Source organism: Macrobrachium rosenbergii, chromosome 36 (assembly GCF_040412425.1).
Source record: "Macrobrachium rosenbergii isolate ZJJX-2024 chromosome 36, ASM4041242v1, whole genome shotgun sequence".
NCBI classification, from domain to species: domain Eukaryota; kingdom Metazoa; phylum Arthropoda; class Malacostraca; order Decapoda; family Palaemonidae; genus Macrobrachium; species Macrobrachium rosenbergii.
This window is the reverse complement of record NC_089776.1, coordinates 12,837,918-12,860,351: the sequence shown is the minus strand read 5'-3', so window position 1 is coordinate 12,860,351 and position 22,434 is coordinate 12,837,918. Positions and strand designations below refer to the sequence as shown.

Genomic DNA, 22,434 nt, shown 5'->3' with positions numbered 1-22,434 from the left:
CTGTTAGAAAAATCTCAAAATATAGTTTAATTAAATTTTTATCCAGGTATTCTATATATATATAAATCTCAACATATAAGTTTAATGAATATATATATTTTAATATGTATGTACTGTATATATATATATATATATATATATATATATATATATATATATATATATATATATATATATATATATATATATATATATATATATGTATATGTGTATATATATATATATATATATAGAATAGGAATTTTCCATTGCACTTACCTTAGTTTATCCCCCGGCTGGTCCTGGCGAAGGGCGCGCATGACCAGGAGAAGTTCCTCCTCATTGGCACATTCGACGAGGTTCTCGACCTCCTCCTCTTCCTCGACTTCGACCGTCACGTCGCCCTCGAGGTTCATCTCCCGTCGTATGAGTTCCCCGAGGTCGCGTCTCAAGCGTTTCGCTTTGTACCCCTGTGAAATAGTCCGGCTTAACTTTTCACTGTCCACTGTTTCGGGGGCACTGCCCGATTTCGCACTCGGGTCATTTTCACTGGTTTCACTTTCCTTCTCCACGGCCTCACAGTTCTGCGATTCATTTCCCTCATTTTCACTGGCTTCACTGGCCTTCGTCGCCTCCCCTTCGACGTCATCGTATAAGGTATAAGGGTCCTCTTCCTCTATCGTATCGTCCTGTTCCCCACTGTCCTCCTCGGGGACGCTGGGGAGGCCCCTGTCCACCAAGGCCCTCTCCAGACACAAGTCCAGGGATCTGTCGTCGATCGAGGAGTAGGCCTCGTAGAGGTCCTCATAGACGCCCATTTCGTTGGCCTCGCTTATGATCAGACTCGGTAATCTCAGGCTCCTCCTCGACGACAGGATCGGGGGCGAGATTTTGGGCGAGGAGCAGGACAAGAAGCCCTCCGAGTCGTCATACAGATCGGGTTCCAGGATGTAACTCCCCTCGTCCTCTTCGTCACTTCCGTTGGCATCGTCACTTTCCTCTTCGTTGTCGTCACTTTCACCTAAATACTCCCCTTCGTATATGTTCTCCAGGGGCTCGTCAGGGACACCTCTCCTCCCCGCCTCGAAGTCGTCCTTGCTCAGGCCTTCTTGGGGCGTTGTCACTTCGCTCACATGATCGGCGTCACTCGCTTCCTGGTGGACCTGCGCCTCGATTTCCACTGTGCTTGCCGAAGGCAGTGCCTTGTCGGACCCTTGTGGGTCATTTTCATTTGGCATCGACTGAGAGTCTTTGTTTTCTGGTACCTTTTCTTCCTTCACATGACTTTCGACCTCCGACGTCGGCACTAATTCGACATAGTCATTTTCCCTTTCTTTCACGACGATCGGAACTTCCTTTGCGTCATCTTCACTTTCGTCGCCCGAATTCGAACTCTCTTCCTTTGACGCATCCGCACTCGACCTCTTCACTTTCTTGATTTCTTCTTCGATGTCGGCGTAGAACCCTTTCGAGGGAAACTCGGAGGGCGCCTCGTCGCCAGCGGGGGAATTCAATATCATCAAGTATTCGGGCGACAACTTGGGTTCACCGGTGGTCTTGAGACTAATGACCTCGCCCACATTCTTTTTCCGTGACCCTAAATTGACGGGGGTCGTGATGCCTTGCTTCGCCGCCTCGGCAACCATGTCGATGTAATCGTCGGAGTCGTCGTGAACTGAGTGACTCTCTGCTCCCGTCATATTCGACGTGACGGTGACTACTGTGTTCGTTTGCGAGGTAGACATTTCGATAGACCGTGGGGGAGGGGGCGGCGCCGGGCGCTTACTGTGTCTCTTGATAGAGAGGAAGTTCTCGGCCCTCCCGACGGTTCTACTGGGCCCTCTCTCGTGCGTCTTGCCTTGTTGCCAAGAGAATGGGCGCCCCTTCAGACTGAAGGAGAAGGACTTAATGGATGGTCGCATTTTAATTTTGCCACTGCTCGCTTTCCTTCCGCTGGTAGAAGACGATACCTCCGTTTCTGCATCCGGGGTCTCAGCTGACGGAGGCTTCGTCGTGCGGTCGATGGGAGGGGCCACAGAAGCGTCGTCTCTTGGCGCCGTGTGGGGCGTTGATGACAGTGACACTTCTGTCATGGTTTCCGTTTCTAACTCCTTTTCCAGCTGCTCAAAGGGACTCAGTGCGCGAGCGAGGTCAAATCTAGAAGTGTCCGCAGTTGCGTTAAAAGACGAGTTCCTGGACACAGTTGTCGAGGACGACAGTGACAAACGGTCGACCACCGTCGAAACAGAACTGTTGGTCTCGTCACTTTCGCTTTCGCACGGACCCATGGCATCTTCCTCCCCGACCAGATCGTGGTAGAACGCCGGTATCGGGGGAAGGTCGCCGTCTATGGAGTCTTCCATTCGCCTCGTGATCCAAGACACGGGGTGATGGAATTCCAGGTCCTCTATCAGTTCTTGCAAATCCCCAGGGCGATTACGACGGGCGAAGACCATCTCCCTCCACCTCTGAAGGGAGTGCTCCCTGTCGTCGCCGTCGTCTAGTGACGAGGACCTCTGGTGAGGATATCTCATACTAGGGCCGTCTTCATCCATGTCTTGGAAGGCGCTGGGGGGAGGAGGAACAGGTAGGGCGTCTTTCGGAGGGCGCGCAGGGGACTTCCTAGGTCTAGATCTCGGAGGCAAAGGGGGAGGGGGCACTCTCTTCCTCATCTCACCTACGATCAGGGGAGGGGGCCGAGAGGAATCGCATTCCTCGTCTTGTTCCTGACCGCGACGGTAATAATCCTGGTGTTCAAAGGCGTTGTTCTCGAAATCGGGGAGAATGCCATTGCCCTTAAGCACGCCGATGGTGATCTTCATGGCGGCATCCTTCAGGAAGGACACGCACTGCACGCGGGTCATCGACGACACGGCGCATCCTTCTATGTTGAGGATCTGGTCCCCCGGCTGCAGCTCCCCCCACGGCACTGCGGCGCGAGCAGCGGGCGAGTCAGGAGCGACGCTCTGTATGAAAAGCCTCTTGACGCGCTCCCTCGATCCCATACCGCCGTCGAATTTCAGCCCCAGGCCCAGCCGCTCCCCCGGCAACCGGTACACCACCACCTGGTCGGGCACGGTTGACGGGACGGCGCTGCCGCTGTCCTCCGGCGGCGGGTCTTCCCCTCCGGCGGTGAAGGAGGACGCTCTCCTCTCCCTGTCGATCATCTCCTGGTTGACGTAATCGGATTCACCTGTATGGCCGTCGTCATCGTCCTCCTGGTCACTCGGCCCTAAATGCAACTTGAGGTTGGCAGTGACGGTGCCAACGGTGTGGTTCAGGTGAAGGCTGCTGTCGGCACCCACGGCCACTACCGTGACGAAACCCCTCGGGGCCGCTTTGGGAACCGGCTGCGTCGCGGTCGGCCGAGCCTGGCAGGTTAGGGTGGACGACCCCATGACACTACAAGTCCCCCTGTCACCACCACCGCCGCCGCCGCCGCCATCGCCGCCATCATCGTCATCATCATCATCACCACCTTCTCCGTCTTCTTCGTCATCTTTCTCGACAGCCACAACCGTAACAAACTGGCCGTGGCCGCGGATTTGATTTCTCAGTGCGCGAGTATCGAAAGTGGCGTCTAGGTTGCGCCCGCCTATGGTGGGCACCTCCATCCACGTGCCCGAATCATGGCTGAGATCGTGAGTGTCCTCCACGGTGGAGAACGTCCTCATGTGACCCTGGTGGCATGGCGCTGCGCCCCCGCTGTCGGGCATCTTTCGTGCGTGTCACTGGAAGAACGTTCTCTTCATAGTGGCCAGGGGCATCGACGCATATCATCTGTCAGCGCCGATCACTCGTTTATTAAGAGAAAAAAACAGAGCAAATGAAAACTATCTGTGATTATCAGTAAATCTCACATCGCACCAAGTCCAAAAGCACTCATCGTGACTGCCACATATCCATCAACAACAAAATTTCCACCGTCACTAGCGAGAGGCTCCCTTCGTCCGAACATGTACGTCACTCGGGATCAGCTGAGCGGCCTGTCACGTGTATAGGCCTTGGTAATCTCTCAGACGAACCACCTGCAGAAGGAGAAAACGAGAATTAGATCATCACCATACAGACCTAACCCGGAACTCCTACGAAATGCAAGAGGGTAACACGAGAGAGAAGAGAGAGAGAGAGAGAGAGAGAGAGAGAGAGAGAGAGAGAGAGAGAGGACGATGAAGACATGCAGAGCTAAGTTAACAAGGCACATATTAATAGGATTACCTCAAATTATAAACGTCCCCACCCCAAACATGTAGCCACACTTGTTCTGGTAACAATAGCCGCCGCAAAGATGTAACATAATCGGCTACCTACAGATGAGTGATTGAGGCAAAATGCAGCACTACTTCATAATAAAATTGCAAAGAGATGGAAAATTTGAATAAATAAACTTAAAAACCTATTATATATACATATCTATTTATTTATGCATATGTATGTATGTATGTATGTATGTATAAATTTATATAAGTATATATATATATATATTCGTATAGATTTATATGTCATATATACATCTGTATATATATAGACATATACATATAATGTTCGCTTTAAAAACATAATTTTTGTGAAGATATAAACAACACCGTACCTGAGTGAATGACCTGCATATGTATATGTGTATATATATATATATATATATATATATATATATATATATATATATATATATATATATATATATATATATATATATATATATATATATATATATATATATATATATATATATATATATATATATAGAGAGAGAGAGAGAGAGAGAGAGAGAGAGAGAGAGAGAGAGAGAGAGAGAGAGAACATACTTTCAAAAATCAACATTACATGCAAAATAAAACTCTAGCCTTTTTTAATGACAATAGCTCAGCAGTATAGCGTTATTTTAAAACTTAAGTCAAACTACCCAAAATGACATATGAACCCTTCCTGCTAAAATGTGGCAAAGCATCAGAATTCTGCAAGAAACTTCCAGACGAAAAAAATCCTGTGTGATTTTTCAAGGTTATATCAGTTTTCCATTTATGTGAGATTTCAGAAACAGATTCACACCAAAATTGAGAAAATGATCCCACAAGGCATGAAGTTCATTTGGCAGTCAGAAACTGAAAATATACTTGCGCTAAACCGTAAGACAGTTTCGCTTGCAAACAATCTTTTTACGCAAAGTTACTTCTCAACATGATTTGATAAGCTGAAACTAATTACCAGTTTAGTGATACTAAAGTCTGAATAAACTGACAGACTGTATAAAAAGTAAAACTACTGTTAGGCCGATTAAAAGCCTCTAAAAAATATATCTATAACATACATGTAAGGTAAAATTGGCAAAGGAAATTGTAAACTCTACGGTCATTTCACGCCGCGTTTAAGTAATCCGACCTACAGGACGAGTTGTCAGAAGTGGAGACATTGTTACCTAAATATTAGCTGGACTATGGTTAAACCTGATACTACAACATAAAAAATTGTAAACCACTTTAATCTTTATCACTTCATATCGTCATCCGAGCACTAAATGCCCGCCCTCCGAACACACACACACACATATCTCTTTTTTCTATCTATCAATCTATCTATCTATCTATCTATCTATCTATCTATCTATCTATCTACGCTGTCGAACTTCTCAGTTCCAGAAGTCCTTTATTCCTTACACCGTTGATAGCGCAACTGGAACTTCAAAACTCAAGCGAAGATGCAATGCATTACTACCCTAAAATAATTCTCCTTTCAATTTAATAATTTACATTTTTATCTATTTATTTATTTGTTAATTTGATTTTTTGCTTATTAATAAGTGATCTCTCCTTTCTCTCTGCTTTCGCCATTACCTTCTGTTACCTCTTTCTAACGAACACCATAATATTCTTTGGAAGCTTAAATTTCAGGATAATGGCCCCTGTGGGCTTATTCCATATGAATAGGGCCCATCTTTTGAATAATAATAATTAATAATAATAATGTCTATCTATCTGTCTGTCTGTCTATCTGTGGTTGCGTTAGAGACTCTATACCAGCAAAGGCTCGTTAAAATATGCATTCCCTTTCTAGTTAGAGTTATTTGGTCGCATGGTAGGAAGTACATAATAGGCTCAATTAAGTTGTCTTGTGTTGCATCTTGAAGCAGCGCCCTAACACGCATGCGCGCTAGTTAAAAAGATCCTGCTTTACTAAATGCAGTGCGTTCTTGACAGAAATTGCTGTTGTGACCCGAGCTTGATAGTTATAACTTCAGTTTTATACATGTTTTAGTACGGAGAAATTTTGCTCCCTTAGTTTCAGATAATCGATGCGTTTTTCAATTTTGAGCAAATTCTGAGCAAATTGCAGGCTATAATATCCGTTCTAGCTTTTTTAATCATTAGAAATATGAGGTTGATTCATAACTGTATTCCTTCATAGAACAGAAAAAAAAAAAGTTGTAAAACAGTACGTATGAGATGATTTAGTTGTCAAAAACAAGTCTATGAAGAAAACAGAAATTACAACACACACACACACACACACGCAAAGACACACACACACACACACACACGCAATATATATATATATATAAAGACACATATATATATATACATATATATATATATATATATATATATGTATATTCTAAACTCCCTTGAACTCTTTTTACCGACTTGTGAAAAAGGATAAAATCAATTTTCTTTTTCGATTTGATAAATTTTAAGTCATTTACAAAATCATTTCCTCCCAAAAGCTTCCAAGACTGCTCAGGTAATGAGTATTCACCAATTTATAGAATTCTTTAAATAAACTGATGATAATTTACAGAAATCTGTTGATGAATTCAACAGGATTTACAGAATTCATTTAATAAATTCAACGGAATTTCCAGAATTCTTTTATTAGATTCGACAGAATTTACAGAATTCTTTTATTAAATCAACAGAATTTGCAGAATTCTTTAAAAATAACCAACAGAATTTACAGATATTTTTAATAAATTCAACAGATTTTACAGAATTCTCTTGATAAATTCAACAGAATTTACGGAGTTCTTTTAATAAATTCAACAGAATTTTTAGAATAATCTTCATATATTAAAGAGAATTTATTATAAGAATTAAACGCACATCGGAGTACTTCTTAAAACAGTAAACAGTCAAAACTAGAAGAAAGAGAGAGAGAGAGAGAGAGAGAGAGAGAGAGAGAGAGAGAGAGAGAGAGAGAGAGAGAGAGAGAGAGAGAGAGAGAAACCGAAAATTTACGACAACTGTCTTAAGCAACATCATGACTTACTGATGTATAAATTATCCAGTGCCATAAACAATTAATACATCAGCATCCTTTTTCCCTCTGGTACACAACAAATACGCTCGCGCGCGCACGCCAGCGAGCGAGCATTCTTTTGAAGATAACCAAACCAATTACAGTTCAACCACGCGATACGTGTTGACGAAACAATACCAGGGGGTATCTATGAACAGTTCCGTGGAAAAAGGGCGTGAATGTGGGTTTGTTTACATTCCGCTCCTCTGACGTCACGCTCCTCCCTAAGAAACATGCTGAACCCATTACGAATAAACAGCTTTATATTCTCTTCATTTGATTCTTGCTTGCAAATTAGAAGTCTAATTACTTGGGAGATCGGTTACTTAAAAGGTTTTTTTCAAAGACATACATACATACATACATACATACATACATACATACATACATATCTGTGAGTGTGAGTGGTTAAACGTTCATTTGACATCACTGCAAAAAACCAGTCACTCGAGAGATCATTTGTTAAAACACATACATACATGCATCCATACAAACATACATACATATATATGCGAGTGTGAGTGGTTGATGGTATTTTCCCAGCTCTTCCTTTCACACTTATTGTGGGAACAGTAGTATGATACACGATATGATACACGATACTCTACACTACAAACAAACACTGACTTGTGTATTTCCATTGCCGCAGTTTCTTGGGAACTTTATTTTAATAAACAAAGCACGTTACATTATCAAAAACAATTAGAAACAATCGCATTAAAAAGTTTTATGGGATTATGTTAACATACACATATACACGCGGCTATTTATATATCAAGAGAATTAAGTAACAATGATGTATACATGTATACGCTGGCACACAAATGAAAATAGTGACTGCAAGAAAGTATAATTTCTTTGATTTACAAAACCAAATCTTAGAAAGCAATAATCACAGAGGGTGACTCTTATTCAAATCATAAATCTCTCTCTCTCTCTCTCTCTCTCTCTCTCTCTCTCTCTCTCTCTCTCTCTCTCTCTCTCTCTCTTCTTAACAGTATATAAAACATCACAGGCAGAAACATGACTGGTCAAACAAGATTTACAATTAATAAACTGTACATGTACACAGATATTCTCAATCGTTAAGTTTCAATAAAGAAATTCCTCCTATCGTACAATTTACTTAAATTTTATCTGTTTATTTTTTAATTTGTCACTTTATTTTTTTTTCTAAATACTCTTCTCCTGTATTTACTATTATCTTCTGTAACTATTTCAAATGAACTTCAAAATTCCTTGGAAGCTTAAATTTCAAGACAATGGCCCCTGTAGGCTTGCTTGTTCCATATAAACAGGGTTCACTTTCTGAATAATAATAGTAATAATAATAATAATAATAATAATAATAATAATAATAATAACTCTTATGTAAGGAATTTCTCGAGCCACTTTTACCTCAAAGACAGAAACCGAAGTAAGGTCTACAACAGCAATAATAATAATAATAATAATAATAATAATAATAATAATAATAATAATAATAATAATAATATCAGAGCCAATAACGCTCTTTGGTCGCTTCTGCAACGTACTAGCTAAAGAATAAATGAAGCAAAAAAAAAAAACAATGCAATTGTTTTCAGTATTGTATCGCAAATTGGATATGCGACAAACGTATTTGTTTTTGATGCTGCAAGGCGCTTTGTTTATTAGAATAAAACTCCTAAGAAACAGCGGGAATAGGAAATACACAAAGCAACATTTAGACAACAAACAGACCCACGGCTGAAAATTTCATTACCGTTCAAACCATTATTAACCTTGAAAGTGAGGAATGATTCCGCCAGGCACTTCACTTCAATTAGGGAATAGAAGGTCACAGGCATTCAAGTGGAGTGCCGTTCTCTCTCTCTCTCTCTCTCTCTCTCTCTCTCTCTCTCTCTCTCTCTCTCTCTCTCTTGAAGTGTGGCGTCTGCCAGCGCACACAGCACTTGAGTGATAAGTAACTTAGCATGGCATAATTTCAACTAGTTAATTTTCAAGTTTATCACCAGTGCAAGAAAACAGATTTGTTTTTATTTCTTCCTAATGAACACCATAATATTCTTTGGAAGCTTGAATTTCAAGTCAGTGGCCCCTTTGGTGGGCTTGTTCCATGCGAATAGGGTTCATCTTCTGCATAATAATAATAATAATAATAATAATAATAATAATAATAATAATAATAATAATCTTTTAATAATAATAATAATAATAATAATAATTGTTATTCATTCAGCACAGAGTAGCATAAGCAATTTGTTTCAATCTTAAAGAATTGTTCCTTAAACAAACAATATTTCAAGTGTAAGAAGTAAATACCGCCGATGTGATAGTATTTTAAGTAAAATTATAAAAAATTATCACTATGGTTTATTTTTTCTAATACCTGAAACCTTTTCATTTCTACTTATTTTTATATATATATATATATATATATATATGTGTGTGTGTGTGTAATATATATATATATATATATATATATATATATACAATATATGTGTGTGTGTGTGTGTGTGTGTGTGTGTGTGTGTGTGTGTGTGTATCAGAGGTAACTGACACCTGCAAATTATTCAACGTTTTTAATCAAAGGGCATTTTTCAGTGCACTACACTCGAAGTTATCGCGCTAATCATGAATATAGAATAAGGAGAGAGAGAGAGAGAGAGAGAGAGAGAGAGAGAGAGAGAGAGAGAGAGAGAAAGAGAGAGAGTGGTTCATACTTGCATAAAATATTGTATATCTATTTACTTCCGAGCCATTATCTTTTGCAATGTTCATTAGAAATAAAGAGTAATATTACACACCTTGAAATTATGAGTCGAACCTGCGTCCTCTCGCTAATGGGGCGAGTGTCATAACCACTATACCCAAGTTGATTGACTAAACTGCTGTTCCTTTATGCATATAATCATCCATTTGTAGAATCGCGGATTCGATTCCTGAGCGAGCCGGGAAAACTTTAGGAACTGACTTGCAACCAGGGTGGAGAAAAAGTACTGGACTAGAGAGAGAGAGAGAGAGAGAGAGAGAGAGAGAGAGAGAGAGAGAGAGAGAGAGAGAGAGAGAGCGGATATCGGTGTGTTTTTCCTTCATCAGTGTGTATGTGTGTGAATAGGTTTGTGTGTGTGCGTGTATATGTGTGTGTGTATTTGTACGTACGTGAATAGGATATAAAGACACTGTCATACATAAAGAGGCAGAGAGAGAGAGAGAGAGAGAGAGAGAGAGAGAGAGAGAGAGAGAGAGAGAGATCTTAGTGGCTATGACACTCGCCTGATTGACGAGAGGACCGAGGTTCAACTCTTGGTAGAGATGCAATGATATGGACACATCCCTGTTTACCTGAGTATTAATATGTGTTTACCAGTTTTAAAATGTGATCCCTTAAGGATGGTAGCTTAAGAGGATAATCGTCAATTGGCAGGGTTCTTCAAAATATATTCCCCGTTTCTGTAGGTTTATGATTTGCATATTAATCAAAATACATAATCATGTTAATTTATAAATAAAAACTGTCAAAAAGCGAATAAACACACACATACACACACACACACACACACACACACACACACACATATATATATATATATATATATATATATATATATATATATATATATACTGTATAAAAGTTTACGATTTTCATCTGAATCGAAATCCATAATGACGATGATTTATAAACAAAACGAATATCAACAAGAGAATATATAAGCCCAAAACTGCTCATTTCTTGATTGATCTGGTATTAATAATGTGAATCTGATACCGGATAATACGTATGGCGTCTGCGCACTAATCCAGAAAATGTTCTGAGACTCTTCCAAAATTTGTCTCAGTATTTTTTGTTTTATTTTATAGTAGCTCTGGCAATAAAATCCTGTAGAGTAAAGAGGCTATCCATTCATTCTCCCTGGCTACTACCCGGAAGTCACGTGGTTGGTCAACCGCAGAGCTATCGGAGATGACAGCTCCCATAAGACCTGGGATACGCGTGAAGGGGTTTTGCTCAACTGATCAGTGTTGCCAACCCAAATGTTCCAGCGATGCTTCCGTATCACGCTACGGACTAAATTAACAAGATGTGGTATTTATTAAGTAAAACGTTTACTTTAAATGGACATTTTCATGGTACAGAGGCTTTTGAAGAGTATATATAACTTTGTGAATGGTCCTATTAAGAGAAGCAGTCTTATAACTATATCCTGATCAGTTTCAAGTAAAGCGTATACTTTAAATGGGCAATTTCACAGTGCAGAAGCCCCAGACTATAACTCCGTGAACGGCCCTATTAGGAATCTTCAAACGTAAACCACAACGGTGTTAAATAACATAGTGAAGACGAGGGCATCAATTTCGGGTTTAACGTGTTACGTAATATAGGTTAGCCTCAAGCCCCCTTTACGTGCATAAGACCAATATAATTAGCTAATATGACTGCGACCACGCACCATTAGGCCCGACAACTCATTCTCTTTTAAGTGCTGCCAATTAACGTGAACTATATTTGCGTTCAGTTTCCGGCTGTGTCATTTAGGGAGGGCCCTTCTCTGCAGCACCGGAAACTGCAGATGAGAGTGCACGTTAGGAAGAACTTTCTTGAACATGTTTCGTGAGGTTATGAAGGCAATAAGAAGGTAAATAAATATATACTTATTCATTAACGCTATCGTGCTCGTGTCGACTTCAAATATTCCAATAAAATGAACAAAAATAAACATGGCAGTTCCAAGGTGTATAAGATCAATTGGAATTAGAAAATACTCACAGTAGCATGAGTCTTGGAATGGAGAAAGAAATCCACAGTTATGTATGGGCACAAATATATTCAAAAATAAATCTATTCAGAGAGCTTTCGGGAATCTATTCGATTTCCCATTTCGATCTGACTGAAAAGGGGAATCGAACAGATTCCCTAGAGCTCTTTGAATAGATTTATTCTTTAATATATTTGTACCCATACATAACTGCGGATTTGTTTCTCCATTAATGGAAATCTCAACACTTAAGGTAATCTCTGAGAGAACTTTCTCTATTATTTCTGATAAGGAAAAGGCCCATTCTCTAAAACTACACACGCCCCTTAAAAACTACAATGACAAAGGGTCTTGAAAAAAAGAAAAAAAATACGCATTAAAAAGTGGGATCTTCAAGCATTTTTAGTTTTATCAAAATAAAACAAAGCGCTTTGGGACGGAAGGTAGGTTCTGATTGTATACGAAATCAACCTAGCTTTTTCTAGACCTCTCATTTCTTTCTCCTTTTGCATATGAAAATTTCCGTTGACCAAACTTTCTTTATACTTTCTATTTTCACGCCAGACATGAAAATCGTTTGCTTCTTTAACACTGCGAATGTTAAAAGTATTATTATTATTATTATTATTATTATTATTATTATTATTATTATTATTATTATCCAACTGATTTATCCCTACATTTGAATGTAGCTCTTAGTCAGTTCTTATTTTCAGTGGGTGCCTTTGTGTCTCTCTCTCTCTCTCTCTCTCTCTCTCTCTCTCTCTCTCTCTCTCTCTCTCTCTATGTATATATATATATATATATATATATATATATATATATATATATATATATATATATATATATATATATATATATAATGGCTAACCAGGGCTACAATGATGATAAGGGTATTACTGCTCTAATATACGCTAAACAAAACGGAGAACCTAGTCTTGAAACTTCATGACTTAAAAATGCCGGTCATAAAATAGAGAAATTTTACCAAAGTTGGTAAAAAAAAAACCTGCTAATATGTTCCTTAAGTATTCCATGTAGTATAAAACCTATGCAAGCCGCAAACTGTAATAAGAAGTGTTAAAAGTCTGCGGGATTTGCACGCGATATTTCATAAAAACGGTCTCCTCGTCACTCTCTCTCTCTCTCTCTCTCTCTCTCTCTCTCTCTCTCTCTCTCTCTCTCTCTCTCTGCAATAAATTCTGACAAGGTTTCTTTAAACCAAAATATAACAATGATATTACAAGTTTAAGCATCATCCCAGACAAGGAAAGATTGGCAAAATATAAAATACACTGACTAAGAATAGAGAATATTAAATCAGAAAATAAATGTGGGATCCCAGTATCCTTATAAAGTACCAACACTTATCTGTTTTTTTTAATCTCTGACCTATACTGATAACTGTTATTCAAATCAGCCAGGCAGTCAAAGAAAATAATTAAACGCCTGAAAGATCGAACAAAAGCAAAATTGCACATAAAAGATCAAGGTCGTATAAGTTAAATTTCAAACAGGAAGCCAAAAACCTGGAGGAAATTTAAAACGTTGCCATATATAAATTCAAAGAATAATAAATAATGGATTTATATATATATGTGTGTGTGTGTATATACATATAATATGACTTTTTATCACATCACCGTGATTCATATACAATCAGTAAGCTATAAACGTCCTTTAATATCCAATTCGTTCTACCTCGGAAATAATATATTTTCATATATGTTACCGAAGGGGAATTTTTTTTTTTTAGTTGATAATAAGTTCGTCGTCCCGTGGGCTCGAACCAGCGAAGGACAAGAACTCAGGACTACAGTGGACGCATTAACCCACGCGGCCAGCAAGTGAGGTCCACGGGACGACGAACTTATTATCAACTAAAAAAAAAAAAATCCCCTTCGGTAACATATATGAAAATATGTTATTTCCGAGGTAGAGCGAATTGGATATTAAAGGACGTTTGTAGCTTACTGATTATACATATAATATATATATTATACATATGTATATATATATATATGTGTATATATGTATATATATATATATATATATATATATATATATATATATATATATATATATATATATATATATATATATATATATATATAAAAACTGAAGGCACAGATATTCAAAATATAACACAACTTGAAAGTAGCTTCGAAGGAAACTAATTCGAATATCTTAAGGACTGCATTCAATTTACTTATCTATGGTAGATCACACACCGGAACTACAAAGATAGATAAACGACCCTTATCAATATGCGAGTAGACGAGGTAGTAATGAGCGTAGGGGAGCGCAGAAGAAGCGACAATTTTGATCGTGCACTGAAATTTCTGACAATCTTTCCTCGCTTTTTGCACATCTAACTGGAGGACGACTCGAAGACCAACGTCCTGTCGCGCAGCTCTGAGAGAATAGGGAGTTCCGGCTTTCCGGAATGACGGAAAGAGAGCAGATCGTGTTCTTTTCCTCCTTCCAGATATTAAAATGAGATTTTAAAGTCATTAGGCTGGCCCCGTCAACTTTTTGGCAACGCTCCCTGACCGCAGTCAAATGCGTAACGCCCAAATTCTTGTACTGTAATGTACTTCACTGTACTATGCACACCAACAATCCACGCGTGATTCTGATTAACTTTGCTGCTTAAAACATTATCACACGCACCTAGGCATTCTCTGGTTCCACCCTAGTTCATTTTTCACGAAAAACTGACAGGACCCCCCGTTACTTAGATTGTGCCTGTCACTAACACCCAGTTAACTGACATAATTTGAATTTCATTCCATGCCGACAAGAGATGACCGTTGTTCTGAGATATTCCTTGTCAGTTTGCACGAAGAGTTTTCTGGAATTACCATCTCGTCACGGTGTGTTCGTGATGCTTGAAATTATGAGAGAATAGTGTGATAAATATCATATACGTATTCTCGTTTAAGGAAGTCTTGTCGAAAATATGTGAAAAATAGAAATAAAAAATTAGACACAGAAGCCCCCCAAATGGGTTACTCAGTGTTGGACACAAACTAAAAAACTGGATCAGTGGCGACAATGGGCGTATTTCTTTTTTTTTTATTTTTTTAACCGACCGAGGATACCTTTAATCATTTACTGACGGAGCAGGTTAAAAATAAAGCAAAAATAAAACAGAGACAAAAACCGTGCGCCGGTGAGGCCAAATGCTCAATTCTACTCAGACCGAATTCTGTTTACAAAAGCATTAGAATTTAGTCGTCTTGATTAGAATTCGCGAGTACATGTGACCTTAAACTTGCAGATTTAATTCTAGTTTTGTGGTAATACTAAGACGCGATAAGCTAGCAAAAGACGTAAGTTAACAACTGTTCAATACAAAATACTATGAAATAAATTAATAGCTATTCATTAATATCTGCTAAGAAATACAAAGGAAAAAAGTAAATTACAACAAATCAGAATCGTAAACTTTACAAGAATTACAGTTAGTCATGAAAATATATTCTACCTACAAAAAGAAAAGAGTAAATAACCATTTCTTATAAAATAGATAGAAAGCCCAAGATATAAGTTGATAAAGAATCAACATACACACAAACGCACACACACACACACACACACACACACACATATATATATATATATATATATATATATATATATATATATATATATATATATATATATATATATATATATATATAAATTCTCCTTACAAAGAAAAACGCATAAAACAATTCAAAATAATATCATCAAAGATACTTGAAAAAAAAAGGTTAATGACGAATCGTTATAATCTATCAAGAAAGATCTCAAAAGTAAAAAGGAATAATCTTCAGCGCCGATCACCAACCAGCACTAATTAAAATTCACCTTCCTGCAACGGTGCAACTTGAGTCTAAGCAAATAAGTTCAGCTAACAGAGCTGTTGATCTTCTCAACAGAGACCGAGTTACTGAGAAAACAAAACAAATACGTAGTTCATCGCATAGCGTTCGTTTTCTTTTATATTTGCCCAGTTCTCAGTACTCGCGAGACATAAATCGCTGACTGAAGTTTTTTACGCTCTAGACTTGCATTGAAAAGTATTGGTGCAGTCCGATAAACAGAGAAATGTTATTCTTACTTCCCTCTACATTTACTAGCATTAGCTGCTTACGATTTAATGACGACAGGAAAATTACTAACATCTTTGATAGTCACATCAAAAATCAAATTATGAGACTGTGGGAAGTCAGTTTCTCAATTATGTTGGTATTTCTTTTTGCAGAACTGACACATATCGTACATAGACTTTGGAATGAACGGAACATAAAATTTAGGCCGAAGGACAATCGCTGGGACCTTTGAGGTCATTCAGCGCTGAAAGGGAAATTGACAGTAGAAAGATTTGAAAGGTGTAACAGGAGGAAAACCTCGCAGTTGGACTATGAAACAATTGTTAGCAGAAGGTGGAAAGTAACATGGAAGGAAAGAATATGAGCAGAGGTACAATAAAAGGAATGAAAGGGGTTGCAGCTAGGGACCGACGGCACGTTGCAAAGAACCTTAAGTAACGCCTACAGTGCACCGCGTGAGGTGCACTGACAGCACTAACCCCCCACGGGGCACAGACCTTTTAAAGACAGCTGCTAAAGTATTGGTGTAATGCAGTACTACTATAGGTATCTTGGCCTACACGATTTTTCAGTTTGAAATTGAATTAACACTGCTGACTGATGATCCAGTACTATGAAAACAGCTTTTAATATCGTTCTCCTAAAATAAACATTACATATTTTTGGCTTGTAATTTTCCAAAATCTTATATGTGATTACGAAACTATTAATGCAATCTGCCTAAAAGAAGCTGCTCCAAAGATTCACCACCGACATGAAAATAATCATCATCATCATCATCATCATCATCATAATAATAATAATAATAAAGACAAAGCTAAACAATCTCTCTAAGTTTTCCTGACACAATCCAATCAGAGAGTTGTTCTTCCACCTCATCAGCTGCAATACCACACTGCATCTTCACTTGCTCAAACTGATTCTAGTACTGCCTTCGAGTAGCTTAACCATAGGCCACTTACTTTAAAAGCCTCGTACCGCGGGCGCGGAGGATGTGCATTTAATCTTCTTTACAACATTTTAAGTGACTGGTAGTACCAGGCAATTATTTCCAGTAGTGCTTACATTGAGCCTTGGCCAAACCTTTCTTGTTCTGCATGAGGCAACAGTTGCAGGAAAACGCAACAATATATTGATTGTTGATTAGTCAATTTCGTTTCTATTCTAGCTGAATATTTAAAACCGATTCAAAATTATTCTTAGATACTAAATTTGAAAAAAGCAATTCAGTAAAAATCGCAACTATTCAGTGGTACGTATGTTTCATAACATTTCTCTCTCTCTCTCTATATATCTCTCTCTATATCTCTCTCTCTATATCTCTCTCTCTCTATATATATATATATATATATATATATATATATATCATATATATATATATATTATATATATATATATATATATATATATATATATATATACATATATATATATTTGTATGTATATATATATATATACATATACTGTATATATATATATATATATATATATATATATATATATATATATATATATATATATATATATATATATATATATATATATATATATAATGCGCAAGCCTGCGTGCGCATCGAGTATAGTCAGTACAGCTAAGTTTCTGGGCGGGGTACCATACCATTCCGTACCTTCTCGACAATTATGCCTGCTGCACCCATGTTGACTAATGACCCCCTTCCTGATAATGGATGACCCCCGGAAGGGCAAGAGGGATACGGGAGTAGGATACGACGTCAATAATGAGTGGCAGATGCTGCTAGCCTTGTCTTCCGCCACTGTTGTTACATGATCGCAAAGAATACAAAATTAGCTGCATCTTTCGCTCAGTTTAAATTGCCCTGGATGGCTTGTTTGGTTTTCGAGTGAGTAGGTTCAACGCTTTGAATTACTGCCACAAACACAAAACCAAATGGGAACTCTTGTTTGTACATGTACCCCTATACGGTATATGCATGGGTATATATACTGTACATACGTATATGTACCCATATAATCATCTTTTCCCTACAAACCTGCTCTTCCAACCTTTTGAATTCCCCTCCGCAAACACGCGGGAGAAAAAACCACTTTCCTTTCTAAACCCTCTAACTAAGCGCCAATTACGTCCTAAGGAAAACCAAACAGTGCGGGACCAACCTATTCACCTTGCGGCATGCCAGGAGCGCTTGCCCTCGCCTCCCTTTCAAAGCAAAGACATAGCGTATCCTATTCACCTAAAGAGACGGGCTTGAGAAACGGACAGGCGAGTCCCTGGGGCCTGCTACTGAGTAACTGTTGAGTTTGTCTTCAACGGAAGCAGCGCAGGATTAAAGAGTCAATGTTTACACTGCAAGACCAACGACCTCAAAGCAAACAGACCCACAGAGCAGGGCGGCATTCGAATGAAAGACAAAATGGTAAACATTTGACCGTCAGAGTGAATCAGTTTGTTGTTGCGTTAAGAGAGTAAGCCAAGTGGAGAATTAGATTCCTATTCAGCTTGTTGGAGATTAAGATGCCTAAGAAACTTTTTATTATTATTTACTTGTTTAGAAATAATTGTTAGCTACAAAGGGAGAAGAAATTCAGATAATCAACATGGTGGAGAAGGCAAAACTCATTTGAAGAAGCTATGAAGCTAAACAAAACAATAACCGGACTGTTTGGAATAAATTATATCAAAGAAACGTTGATAAGAAGAGATAAAAGCCCCGCAATAACTTTCGAATGTAAATAACTTTAAATGCTATCAAAACATCATAATGAGAATTAACGAGAGCAGTGTCTGAGTATTCGTCACAGCGGACAATAACACAAGGAATCAGATGTTGAAACAAATTTATTAAGCAGGTACCAAAACATTACAAAACATCCAACATAGAATACTATATATCAGCGCCATCAACAGTAAAAAAAATTCCTTGTTTTTTATAAAGAATTAAAAATACAACTTAGAAAAATAGTATCGCCAAAAAGGTTTCAGACTTGGAAAGCATCGGAGTGGAGAGGAATAAACAAAACAAAATGTCGCAATTGAAAAACAAGCAAGCAGAAATTACGTCAAATCTGTTAAGAGACAAAACGTTGGATAAATAAATGAGAAACGTTAACTTTATAAAATGATACCAAGAACAGTTATAAAAACATTTCAGTTAAAATGAGGTGAATATTCGCGGATAATTAAAACAAAAACAAGTGCAGAGTAAATGGGTAACATGAGAACCAGTTTTGGTAGGAGGGAAAGGAAAATAATTGAAAAACTATTATGCAAAATAAATAAAAATTTTCATGATTTATTATATATATATATATATATATATATATATATATATATATATATATATATATATATATATATATATATAGGCTATATGAAAAACTATCGTGCAAAATAAATAAAGTTTTTCCTATTAAAAGATATTTGAAATCATGATTATAATATATATATATATATATATATATACACACACACACATATATATATATACGTCGTTATGCAAAATGCATAAAGTAATATATACAAAATAATGTATTCAACTAAATCAAAAGTGCTGAGCTATAAAAACCTATAAGATAAAAAACTAAAGAAATGGAAAATAATACAAAAAAATTCTTAGACAAAAAGCAAATAAACAACATAATAACACAAATTAACAACATAAAAAAAACTTGATGCAAGAACGCACAGGTATCATTTTGGTGAACTGGTTTTGACCAGTGAATGTACCCTAAAGACCCAATTTCGAACCCAAGTTGATCTGATCAAGAGTTTGCATCATCATACATAATCATTTAGGGTTGTGCTTCCAAGCACAGGGAATTGAATATTAGAGCAGCTAACGTATATTCCAGTCGCGTAATATTTAGTATACATTTGGAAACAACCGCTAAAATTACTTTGCACGGAAATATTCGCAAATAACCGCACTAGATACAAAAATTAAACATTAAAATACGAATGTGCATTACATTCACTAACACCCGAACCATATCTACTGGGAAAAAATAACATACAAACATACATTCTCTAACAACCACACCAGATACAAAAGTACAACATTAAAATGCGTATGTGCACATCGACTACAACCACAACATGTTATAGACAATAACATAAAACTACACATTCACAAACAACCATATCACGCGGAAAACAGCGTACACTGAAAAATAACTAAAAGATAAACAAAACTGATAAACGCGAAGCAAATGAGACCATAAACCATAAGATAACAATTAAGTAAGACTCAAAACCAGGGGAATGATGACTTGCATATTTCTTCCACGAGACTTGCATAGCAATGCAAGTCAGGGGTCAAAGTATGATTGCATAATGGAAATAAAGAGAAATAGTCTATTGACTTTCCATAAAAGTATATGTGAAATTCAAACGTGTCTTTGAGAGAGAGAGAGAGAGAGAGAGAGAGAGAGAGAGAGAGAGAGAGAGAGAGAGATGCTGACGTCTCCTGAATTTCAAGTGTATTGGTTCTGTATTCTATTCTCTCATACCCAAGAGAGAGAGAGAGAGAGAGAGAGAGAGAGAGAGAGAGAGAGAGAGAGAGAGAGAGAGAGAGAGAAATTAAATTCTTGATATCCATTTACAAGCCCGAATAGTGTTTCTTTGTTTTCACCATTATAATGCTCATCTGACATGCATAACTCATTTTTCTCGTGCTCATCTGACAAGCATAACTCATTTTTTCATAATTTAACATCCTAATTCCATGTAGAACAAGTACAAATGGCAATTACTCTTGCTATGTGCAGTTAGCATACAGTAGCCTAGATTACTCATACTAATACAATAATTATATTCATCCATTTTATGTTAGTTTTTATAATATTCCGTCTCATTTTTAAGTGCGCTAATTTTACCGAACTGTATTTCAGTTCCTTTAAATACTATTTGGAGTTTTCTGACTTCTGACTGTCATCACACTTAGTCCTAGTCACAGTTTTATTGTTCCTGCTAATAAATCACTTTTTCCTACATGATGAATAAAATCACTTTTTCCTACATGATGAATAAAATCACTTTTCCTACATGATTAATAAAATCACTTTTTTTTCATAAAATATGATGAATAAAATCACTTTCCTGCATGATAAATAAAATCTTTTCCTAATGATAAAATCAGTTTTCCTGCGTGATAAATAAAATCACTACATGATAAATAAAATCACTTTTTCCTACATGATGAATAAAATCACTTTTTCCTACATGATAAATAAAATCACTTTTTCCTACATGATAAATAAAATCACTTTTTCCTACATGATAAATAAAATAATGATAAACAAAATCACTTTTTCCTACATGATGATAAACAAAATCACTTTTTCCTACATGATAAATAAAATAACTTTTCCTACATGATGAATAAAATCAGCTTTTCCTACATGATAAACAAAATCACTTTTTCCTACGTGATAAATAAAATCACTTTTTCCTACATGATAAATAAAATAACTTTTTCCTACGTGATAAATAAAATCACTTTTTCCTACATGATAAATAAAATAACTTTTTCCTACGTGATAAATAAAATAACTTTTTCCTACATGATAAATAAAATAACTTTTTCCTACGTGATAAATAAAATGATGATAAACAAAATCACTTTTTCCTGCATGATAAATAAAATCACTTTTTCCTACATGATAAAATAAAATAAAACCTTTTTCCTACATGATACTTTTCCTAAATGAAGTTTTTTGATAAATAAAATCATTGCAACAGATAAATAAAATAACTTTTCCTACGTGATAAATAAAAGATACATGATAGCAAAATCACTTTTACGCGTGAAGATAAAATCACTACGTGAGAATAAAAAAGCCACATGAATGATAAATAAAATCACTTTTTCCTACATGATAAACAAAAGCATGATAAATTACACTAAATTATGACAAGAAAATTATCCTGGGAGATATTTTAGACAATCTAAATTTAAATCCTCTTTCATACTCTTCATTTAAGGGAAGACTGCAGAAGGAATAAGGGACCATATGGTTACCTTCAAGTGTAATACGCAAAGATATGTTGAACTGATATCGAAACCATTCTTTTTGGATATGTTTTAAATCTATCGCTAACTACACTTCACGTTAGAGCGTGCACGCCTTAAACTGTGCTTAATCGTAGAGCATGCACGCTCAAAAAATATATAGGTCATGCACGCCCTAAAGTTTACTTGATAATAGACAGGATGCACGCCCTAGATTGTACTTAATAATAGAATATGCACGCTTTAAATTGTATTTAATTATAGAGCATGCTCGCCCTAAACTATACTTAATAATAGAGCACGTACGCCCTGAACTATACTTGATAACAGTGCATG

At 37.1% G+C, this 22,434-nt stretch overlaps 1 protein-coding gene across 1 annotated transcript in view; it reads right to left on the bottom strand.

Moving 5' to 3' along the window:
- LOC136856635 (uncharacterized) overlaps window positions 1-22,434 on the bottom strand; it is a 949,691-nt gene that overhangs the window by 878,562 nt on the left and 48,695 nt on the right. Inside the window, 1 exon segment of the mRNA XM_067134595.1 lies at window positions 259-4,007. Coding sequence (XP_066990696.1) covers window positions 259-3,695 — 3,437 coding nt within the window. The 5' untranslated portion in view covers window positions 3,696-4,007.